Source organism: Homalodisca vitripennis, chromosome 8 (assembly GCF_021130785.1).
Source record: "Homalodisca vitripennis isolate AUS2020 chromosome 8, UT_GWSS_2.1, whole genome shotgun sequence".
NCBI lineage: Eukaryota > Metazoa > Arthropoda > Insecta > Hemiptera > Cicadellidae > Homalodisca > Homalodisca vitripennis.
Window position 1 is genome coordinate 24,699,134 of NC_060214.1, and position 11,704 is coordinate 24,710,837.

General features: G+C 34.1%; 1 protein-coding gene across 1 annotated transcript; it reads left to right on the top strand.

Moving 5' to 3' along the window:
• The first annotated feature begins 1,868 nt into the window (after positions 1–1,868).
• Positions 1,869–9,429, top strand: LOC124368075 (gustatory receptor for sugar taste 43a-like). The gene is made up of 5 exons (XM_046825350.1): positions 1,869–2,358; positions 7,879–8,153; positions 8,822–8,890; positions 9,086–9,175; positions 9,361–9,429. The coding sequence occupies exons 1-5, from the start codon at positions 1,869–1,871 to the stop codon at positions 9,427–9,429; spliced, it is 993 nt and encodes a 330-aa protein (XP_046681306.1).
• The last annotated feature ends 2,275 nt before the right edge of the window (positions 9,430–11,704 follow it).

Below are 11,704 nucleotides of genomic sequence, written 5' to 3' on the forward strand. Positions count from 1 at the left end.
AACTTGCTAAAGATAATGTCTGTACTAATAGATTATAACGTATAATCGATTGGTATTGTGATCTGTTTGTAGGCGATTTCAAATTTCTTAGTTCCATGCGTACCAGATCACTCTTGAGTAATGAAGAGTTAGTTATAATTGGACACTGGAAGATTAATCTCTACTGCTTACAGAATTTGTCCCAATTTCCAGATTCCCAATAACGAAAATGTTTTATATATCAATTACAGGGTGGAAGTACCTGACGTCACGTGACACCTTACTGGCTTCATGGAGATTACATACAGCATTACAAGTAAATTAGCTCATATCATTCTCAAGACGTCCTGCGGAGACAGCCAATCATACAGCTGGTAATATTAATGCAATATGTGCTATACACAAAATAAATTTGTAATACCTTCAGTAGACAATAAGTATGTTGTGATAGGCTTCAATGACGCTTAGCCCATTCCTTAGTTGAGTATGTCCCATCATACAACTCGTCTCATTTCTGTAAAAATGAAGTTTTAAAACAAAATTTGAAATATTTCTCAAGATATTTTTGCCACACGACACATTTAATTTTGTGTATATTAAATTTAGTCTCATAGCAGTGTTTTAAATGATAAAAGTATACATACTAAACCAGTTTAGAGATGATGCACGTAGTAGGTTAAGCTACATGTGTAATACGCGACATGCAGAAATCTCATCAGATTGTTCCCAGATTGCTTACTTACTTATTTGTTCCACTATTTTCTCGTTGCGTTTATGGTTGCCCTTAAGAATAGGTAGCGTGCACTATCACTAAACTTACGCTAGTGTTTTTATATAGAAAAAATCTCATTTTAATTCTATAGGTCATTTCAGTTTCAAGATATGGTACAGACAGACAAAAATTAACATTTTCCAGAATTTCAAAGCTTCGCTAACGCTTAGTCACCGTGATTATGGTATGTAGTTAGGTCCAGTAATACTTCTATGTCTTTGGTAATATAATATTTTGTGTTACCTATGTTGAAAAATTTTTAAATTTAATACAATTTTTCCAGCTATGGGCTGGTCAAACACTAAGTGGGGATAACCGAGGCAAATATTCCTCCAAAGCAATAATGAAACAATTACCTAACGGCATTCTTAAGATTAGTAATACAGTTTTTTTATTTAAGCCACACAATTGTATCTAAAATTAGAGCCCACTATCAAATCTATTAATTAGTCTCATGAAGAATTATTGATTAATCATCCAGCAGTTGCAAATTGTCTTTTAAATTTGAAATGTTTGTAATATTAGAAACACACACACACGCACACACACACACACACACACACGTAATTTCATGAAAGTATTAATTTAGGTAAAAGGTGTTTCCAAGTACAGTGTATATATGTACAAGGTATTGACTCGACAATTCATCGTTATAATAGCTTGACTCATCCTCGGTCCGTCGTGGAAGTATTGCAAATAATATCATTAATGTATAACTATTTGAGTAATGAATTATTTATACATATATCCATTACGCTATAAGCACTTTCCTTTGTGCTCTTGTCATACAATATTTTTTGGACTAATGTTCAATAGCAATTGACAAGTCAGCAAAGAGCCCACTCCAATTACTTAACGTAGTTGTGAACCAAGTAGAATATGTTAAGAATTTCGCGAGATTTCGTTCAACAAAATCAGGGCTGATATTTCAACAAAACACACAATGAAAAGTTTTCCTGATAAGACGCTTAGGTATTGTCAAATAGTTGGAGGTCTGCCAGTGAAATTTTCTTCTTGGGCCAGAGGAAACAAAGCGCTCACATTTTCCAATACAGGATTCCTGTGGAGCATAACCTTAGTCATACTGCAAGAATTACTATCCATCATCACTCTATACATGCATTTCATGGACAGATTGGATGACGAATCACTGCGTTCGTTGGACAGATCTATTGACACTGTAATAACACTGGATATAGTCTCCCTACAAGTGGTGGCGGCTGTCACATTCTTCAGCTCCGCCTGGAAGTATCCGAAACTTGTCAGCGTATTTGACACTCTGGAACGCGTCTACCTAGAACTCCAGCATAAGACATCAGATGTCAAGCGAGCAGTTAAACTTTTGGGAATCTACGCTGTTGCACTAATGTTAGTCACTATTTTTAACCGAATTGTTCTTATGAACCACAGCGGGACAAGTTTGGAACAAGAAGTTTTCTTTACAATATCCTTCGTCACCATTGTACTGCTGTACTTCACCCAAGCCGCCCTGCTCGTCCACTTCACGCATGTGACTCAAAGTATCGCAAAGTCCTTTGAAATGGTCAACGCCAAGATTGAGATGGAAGTCACAAGCCCTGCCAGTGTTGATGGCACCCACACAAGATGTAAGCATATCGATTATTCGATCGCACATTTCCTGTTAAATATCAAATTGTACAGAACTCAAACCCAAAAATTGGGAAACTATAATAATAACAACACACATGCAACGACATAAAAAACCAATTTTACATAATCTGTTATGTAGAATATACGTATAAATTTCGACAAAAAAGTAATATTTTACAAATTAATAATAGAGATTCATCATGTATTTTTACTATCAGCCCAAATTTCAAAATTAGCTAATGTGTAATTAAAGCATCCGTAAATTTATTAAATAGATTTATTAGTATTTGTTTCTCTATGATACATTCCTTTTAGGTTCAGTCTTATATGCAGTTAACGGCCTCAGAATATCGATGAACAATATATAAACAACGATTATTAATTATTACTGATTTTCTGCTAATATAACATTAGTTAAAAGAAGTAAATTATTACTACTGGTATATACATATAAACGTTGGACTGAGAAGCATGCTTCAATAAAATTCCACCTACTTCCATCCTTGTTTCCATTTTGGTAAAACTTCTGACTGTGCCTTATTCTTCAAAAAGCTATATTAGTGCTAAATCAGTTCACTGTTCATAAAAAAATAGTTGAGAAATTAATACATATAGGAATTATGTAAATATGTATATACCTAACCAGTATTGTATCTCTAGTACATATAGGATTTATGTAAATATGTATATACCTAACCAGTATTGTATCCCTAGTACATCTAGGAGGTATGTAAATATTTATATACCTAACCAGTATTGAATGCCTAGTCAGTGAAAAACGGAAGCGATGTCCCCAAGAAAATTTCATAAAATATTTCAGTCAGTGTCTGACGCATTGTTTTGTGACACGATTTGCTATGGTCAAGGCCAACTACTCGCTTATTCCTCTAATTTTAGTTCCGTAGTGAATGTTAGTGCCCGGTCACTCCATTTTGGTTTCTTTACCTAATGTAAATATGCCGCCCCGCAATGTCAAAGGAAGCCAATTACGAGTACACTAAATGTACACATTTACAGTTTTTTTACGTAATGGTTAACCCAGTAAAGTAACGGATAAAATAATAATAAATAGTATAAATTTATATTAAGTGGTATTAAGTAGTATTAAGTAAAATAAAATTATATTAAGTGGTAAAGATATATTAATTGGATAAAGTAATATTAAATGGTATAAAATAATATTAACTGGTATAAATTAATATTAAGTAGTATAAGAAATATCAAAGTCAAAGAGTATTTATTTCTTTATCAAAAAAACTTACATCTAGTTTACATGCATTTCCTTGGGTGAAATAAAATATACTACAATAACTAGTTACGTTGCTGTAAAACTCTATAAAATAAAACTTAGAAATTAATTCCCAAACTTGTGTTTTGAGAATAAGTCTTGTAATGTACCGCTTTGTTACTTAATATTTTACTGTAGCTTCATAACAACAAACAAAAAAAAATTTCTATGAAAATAATAAAAACTTAAATATATAAATGTTCAAGAACTAAAATTATTAATTGATTATGTTCTTAATAATTTAAAAAGAATATACTAAAGATATTTTTGGTTACATGGAAGAAGACTATGGCAGTTGCAAGCCTACCACCCCCCACCCACCACCTAATTACTCGTACGTCCCCAATCACTCGCACTCACATACACCCAATACACACACACACACACTCCGCACACCGCACACACTCATACCACGTTAGGTCGAAAGTTAAGTTTATAATTGTTTTTTTATCTATAGATTGATGTTATAATTTGTTCAGTTCTGTCCGTTCCAACCTCCAGTAACCATGTATGAACTTTCTTTTTATATGTCGTGATTATATAAAAGTAGTTGTGCTGTAGGTCTTCAGGTATATTTCTGTATAAATAGTGGGCTATAATGAACGGATTAGTGATCGAGTAAGTCCTTAAAAGTCTCGGTACACGTATTCCAACATTGTCCGCATTTCTAGTGTTGTAGTCGTGAATTATATCGTCGAAGATTTCGTCGAATCGGTTGTGTATATGCATCAACAATTTCCTAACAAATAACTGTCGTATGTCAAAAACGTTTAAGTTGTCAAAACGGCATCTGTAGGGTATCGCCTATTTAATCTAGAGCTGCTTTAACTATTGCCTTTTATGTAACTAATAACGGTTGTAGAATTGTTTTGTACGCTCCACCATATGCTATCAGTCCATTTTCTAAAATAGACTGTACATACGCGCAATAGGCCATTCTAATTTCCTCTAAATTTAAAAAGTGACTAATTGGTCTAAATGCATAAATACATTTTCCGAGTTTTTTATTTAAATAATCTATATGTTCTGTCCAGCTTAACTTGCGATAAAAAACACCCAGATACTTATAACTCATCACACTTTCAATTTGCTCACAATTACACGTTATGTTGTCGAAATTTCCACAACTATGCAGTTTAATGTTTTGGATAGGTATGTCTCCTCTGTCTTTTAATGATATCGGCAGGAATTTTGTTTTTGGAACATTAAGTGTGAATAGGTTGGGGTCTAGCCATTTTTTAACAGACTCAATATCTTTGGTGGCCTTGCCCCTCACTTCCTCCCAACTCTTACCATCAAAGAATATCGCTGTATCATCGGCAAAGAGATAAAGCTTACCCGTTATATTTATTTTAGCAAGGTTATTCGCGTATATAAGGAATAATGTGGGGCCGAGCGTACTCCCTTGAATTACGCCGTAATCTATGGTGGTTTCCCTACTATTGACGCCATTAATTGTAACAAACTGCTTCCTATTTTCTAGATAAGATTTAAACCAATTCAATGAATTTCATTTAACTCCAATTAACTCTAACTTACTTAGCATTTTGACCCTATCTACCGAGTCAAACGCTTTTGCGAGATCCAGAAACACCAACAGACAACGCCTGTTGCTACTAACAGCCTCGTTGATATCTTTATTCAAACAAAAAAGTGCATCCGCAGTGTTTCTAGATTTTTTGAATCCATACTGCGAATCTGTTAAAATATTAGTGGTATTTAAATACTCAGTTAACTGTTCGTTTACTATCTTCTCAATTACCTTAGTGAAAACGCTCAATAATGACATAGGTCTGTAGTTAGATTTGATTGTAAATTCATTTGATTTATAAATTGATACCACTTTAGCAATTTTGAACGCGTTGGAGAATTTTCCAGAGCGGATGCTTTCGTTTATAATATGTAGCAGTGGTTTCCCTAATACACTTAAATTGTCTTTTAAAATAGAAGCAGATATTCCGTCATTTCCCGGAGCTGAGCCACCACGTGCTTACGGTTGACGTGCCGTTGTAAGTCATCCTCCGTGACAGTGTGAAGTGTAAAGGTCGAGTAAGTCGCATAGTCAGTGTCGTCTACTACAGGTGGGCCGCTTGAATCAATCGCATTCGCCAGATCAGAAACGACTTGAGAGAAATATTGATTAAATTCTTCTGCTACCTTTAACTTAATTTCTCCAGATCCTACTGTTTGATTAGTTGTAAAATGTTCCAATGGAAACTTTATCTTTATTGTTTTTTTCTACCAGCAAGTTCGTTGACAGTTTTCCAAAAGCTTTTTGGATCATACTTTGCTTTGTTGAGTTTTTCTCTATAGTATTGTATTTTAACATTTTTAATAATACTATTTAACCTATTTCTATATCGTAAATAAACAACTTTTATATTATTGTTAAAGGGTTGCGATTTAACTAACATACTAAGCTTTTCTCGTCTTCTTATAGATCGTACTATTCCTTCAGTAATCCAGGGTTTTATAGGTCTTAAAATGGATTTTTTTTATTTCTCTAAACAAACACTTATAATTCCAAAAAATCTGTTGGTAGCGGTATTCAAATTGGAAGCTTCCGTAACACCTGCCCAATTGCTGTTATTTATCTCTGCGGTTAATTGTTTTTTATCTGTATAGGTACTACTGGTAAGTGTCCTGCTAGCATTGCTTCTATTAAATTATACTTCTAAAAACACTGCATATTGGTCTGATATGCCTGTTTCTATCACTCCAGTCTGTACATTTGTGAAATTATCGTGATGTATGAAGACGTGGTCGATGCAGGTTTTACTCTCTCCCACTACTCTTGTTGGTTTGTCAATCCCACACATAAACCCAGCGTCATACAACACATCCAGGTAACGTTCAGTCTTGTTGTCAGTAAGTATCAAGTTAGCATTAACATCCCCCACTAGTATATACGTCTTGTTATTAATCATGTGCCCATAGTAGTTGTTTAGTGCTGTAGTAAAATTGTCAAGGTCACTATCGTGGGTCCTGTACACTGCAAGTAGGTTGCATTGTTTGTTTTGATAAGTAAAGTCCAGACTCATGCCGTACACATCACCAAGCTCTACCTCTCTCACAGACACACTCACTCTCTCACTCACATACAACAATACACCATCATTTTTGTTTTTTACTTTAGAACTCGAATAAACGTAATATCCCTCTAACTGAATCCACAACCCTGTTCCGCCAAGCCATGTCTCCCCTAAAATTATAAAATCAAACCGTGTTTTAATTTGATTTAAGTGAATCAAAATTTTCATTGTAGCTTCTAATATTAAGATAAAAAACCTTAAAACTTTGTTCCTCTGAGGAAAACATTAGATCAATATTTTGAAATTTTTCAACAGAACAACAATTTACTTTTCTATAATCTTCAACCTCAAGGTCAAAATTGTTCATTTATTAATACAAATAATTGAGAAAAATGGGGGAAATAAAAAAAAATGTTTCTTTAAACAGAAATATAAAATAAAAGAATCATTTTCAATATTAAGTGGCATAGCGTAATATTAAGTGGTATAAAGTAGTATTAAGTGGTATGAAGTAATATTAAGTGGTATAATGAAATATTAAGTAGTATAAAGAAATATTAAGTGGTATAACGTAATATTAAGTGGTATAAAATAATATTAAATCGTATAAAGTGAAATTAAGTGGTATAAAGAAATGTTAGGTGGTATAAAGTAATATTAAGTGGTTACATTAAATTTATGTAACTGACAAACAGGTCGTAACAGCCCGTGTTATATGTGGACCGGAGATAGTGATTACTACTAGTGAGGTTACCTGCTATAGGCTACTTGTGCCAAATTACCTGTTAATCTACAGTACTTGCCTAGGGTCAACGCGGATTAAATAGCATAGATAACCGAGCCATTTAATGATATATTTAATGAATTACCCAGACAATATATACTGATACATTTCCGCACATTAAAGGTGGGGTTGAGATTCTCGTGATGATGCTTAATCAGCGATGTGTATGGCTCTTTTATCACCGATTTCCGTGTTTCTGATAATCTAATGCTATTTACTTTGTTAAAAATTCTGTTGCAATTACTTTTAAGTTTACAGTTTTGCATAATAAAATAAAGGTTTTGCTAATATATTAAATTTGTCCATTACATGTTAATATTTGTAACTTATAGATTCATAGCTCCAGTATTTCTTTCCGTTAAGTAACTACTATGGAATTGTTTTGTATGTCAGAGTATTTTGTGATTTTTAGGCAGTATGCTTTCTAAAATCAAGAAACTGAGAACACTGATGAACACCTACTGGATGCTATGTGATGCCGTACACCAGGCTAATGTCTTCTACTGCGATCAGCTGATGGCCGTTACCTTCTCCTCATTTCTCCACATCACTGTCACGTCTTACTACTTTTTCCTGCTCCTCAAAACTGCTAAAATACTCGTGATAACTAATGAGGGAGCTGGGATCCTGCTTAACATCTGCTACGTAATTCTGTTGCTAAACTCAAGCACGGTCGTCACCAATAAGGTAAATATTATATTGAGACATTTTACCATATTTTTTACATTTTGTGTTTCTAACATAACATGGAATATGTTTTAATCACTATGAGACCAAAAAAAGTATAATTAAAAAAAATGCTTGTTTTCGGCGCATCTTCTAGCCTTCTATAATTGTTCTTAATATTTGTTATTGGGCTGAACTTTGTTCTCTACGCTAAGTTACCGATCTATTAAAATGAACTACGCAAATCTACACACAATTCAAGTTTCTCAGTGTCTCTGAAATTCTGTTTGGATGCAAAGGTATGTGTTCCCTTTAATGCATCTTTCAGAAATTCCACACCTGGAACAGCGCACAGGATCCATTGTAGGAATAAGGACTCCTCTATAAGCCCAAATAACTTCAGGGATGCCAAGAGATATTTCATCATGTGAAATTCCTTGATGGCCCTCAGGAACCTCCGAGCCGGGAATACTTACTGCTGATGATAAGCTGTAGCGCGAGTACGGGAACTATTCCGGTAACTGTTACAGACCGGAGTGATGCTTAAGGACTTTTAAATATCCAGTTAAAGAGGCTCTCGATAACACATCTGTTGGAGTGTATGAACTATTCAAGATTTGTTCAATAAAATGATATTGCTTTCGAAGATGTGACAAAATTTAGTTTCTAAATATATGATGTTGTTCTAGGCTGATGAGACAGGACAGACTATCTGCAAGTTGATCAATAAGGACTTGAACCCGAATCTGAGAAAACAGGTAATTTCTGATAGCTATTTAACCACTGACTCGACCAATTTAGTATGGTTTAGTAATGGTCTTGGTTTTATTTTAATAATTTATTGGAATGTTATTATAATATTTCACAAGACTGAAGTCCCACGTTGGTTTTTTATTAGCGTTTTAGTTCAAACGTGATTAAAATATGTAAAAATCTTTGTGGGTGTTTTCCAGCTCGAAGGGTTTCTCCTGCAGTTGCCTCACCACAATGCAAGATTCTCTGCTCATAGATTTTTCCCGCTCAGCAACAAGACCCTCACAGCGGTTAGTGAATACTTTTTAGTAATATTCTTTTAGTAGTGTCTTTCATAGCAATGTACGATAATATATACATTTGTTTATGCTCAATATAAATTATGTACTTACACTTAAATTTCGTAACAAGATAAACTTACTGTTTACCAAACATGTTATAGCATGTAGACTGACAGCGTGTTCTGTCTGTACAGATGGCTGGAGCGGTGACAACTTACCTGGTGATACTGATCCAGTTCCAGACTGAACCATCATCCACCTAGACTAAAGAAGCTTAGGAGTTAGTACAGAAGCACTGAATATAAACTTAGAATTCTGTTTCTGCATTAATTCACGTGGTACATTATTGAATGTTGTTTAGTAAACCCTCTGATTCAAAGACTTGTTTGTGTCTTCACAATCACACTGACAATTAGTTTTTGTATAAGATGTTCAGTGAGCTCAATGATTCAATAAGTGTTTAATGTTTTTTTTAAATTAGTAATCTGGGCTTTCATATATCACAATACACTGTTACAAAATAACATGTTGCATAATTCTTAACATTTTTGTGAATTCGGATATTTGTTCAAATTCTTTGCCAATTATTTTGAAAACCCTCTTTATGGATTATTATTTTATTTTAAATATTAAAGGTTAGTTTTATAGTTTTGCATTTCAATTTACATAAAAGTTTTACAATAAGTAATTCCAAATGAACGTTTACATAAAATTGGGTTTTAAACTTTTCTTTCTAAATTGTTTTATTCAATTGCCTTTTCAGGCAGCTGCGCTTACAACCGATCCATAAAATACAATTAGATTTGAATCCGTGAACAATTTTGAGAAAAATAAAATGCATTTTGACCAATATTTAATAATGTGTTTTAAGCAAATTCCCTACCCTAATAAGTAGAGAGAAATTGTATGTTCTAGGACAACCGTTACACGGCCAAGGTCACACAACATCAACACAAAGGTCAATGACCCCTCGCCCCCCTCCACCCCCCTCGCCCACAGAGGTCAATGACCCCTCGCCCCCCTCCACCCCCTCGCCCACAGAGGTCAATGACCCCTCGCCCCCCTCCACCCCCTCGCCCACAGAGGTCAATGACCCCTCGCCCCCCTCCACCCCCTCGCCCACAGAGGTCAATGACCCCTCGCCCCCCTCCACCTCCAGAGGTCAATGACCTTCAAGGCCATTCGATGACCTTGACTTTGGATTTCAAGGTCACACTATGACCTTGACCTTGGACTTCAAGGTCACCCGATGACCTTGACCTTGGACTTCAAGGTCACCCGATGACCTTGACCTTGTACTTCAAGGTCACTTAATAGCCTTGACCTTCAGTTGTAAGAACGTTTCGTCATAACACTTGAGTCGTCATACAACTGTGACAACACCTGGCTATACGTAGTTTACTTATTATGTACGTCATACAACTGTGACGTGTTAGCGTAATGATGTAATACTTAGGTGATTGCGCAGTGTAAACGCGCATGACTAGGAAATACCAGCCACGTGCAGTGCCAGGTTGTTTGTTGCATCAGCATAGGAAATACCAGTGTGATTAAGCCACGCGCAGTGCAAACTTGTTTGTTGCATCACCATATGAAATACATGTGTACTTTACATCCGCCAGAGATATCAGGTGATTAAAAATATGTTATTATATAAGTATAGGATTAATTTGATTGGTTAAAATTAATATAAATCATGATTCATAAGAATATTTTTTTTATTGACGTCATAATTTTACTATAAAACCGAGTTATTTGTGAACGAAATCATTAGTAACGAACAACATTTCATAAAGTGATTATTTAGTTTGTGTGTGTGTGTGTGTGTGTTAATACAGGTAATTAAATATGGAACTTCCTAAAGAAAGGCTATTTCAACTTACCAATGTTTTTAAAGTTTTTGTGCGAGAACATTTAAATAAAACAAAAGTTGTTTTAGAATTAAACAATCAAACTTTTATATTAGATATTGATAATTGGAAAAAGTTTAAAAAATATTTTTCTGTTATTGATACTGAATTTAGATTGAGACATAATAATTTCAATGATGATGATGAAGATATAACTGATTGACTTGATTATAGAACAGTATCATTTTCCAATCCTGTAGTCAGTAAATGTTATATGTTAGATGAGTATGAAGATAGAAAATCCGAATGGGAACAAATTGCAAGAGACAGAGATCGTTTTAGAAAAAGAATAGCTGAATTTGAAGAAGTGTTTAAATCAATTTTGAAAAAAAACCAAGTGCAACGTGAGTGGAAAACTTTCATGTGTGTGTTAATGAAAGACGAGTTGTGAAACTTATACCGTCTCAAGGTCGCCAACTTTGTGAACAGTAATGAGTGATTTAATAAACCATTATATTTCTTCACTTCCACTTGAGTTAAAATTTAAAATATTGCTTAACCTTTCATATGAAGATGTTTATTTTATAGAAAACGATTATTTTTGGTATCTATTTTGTAAAGAACACTGTATTGAAAAAAAACATGCAATATTTTCTTGGAAAAGTAATGTTATTCTTAATAAAACTTT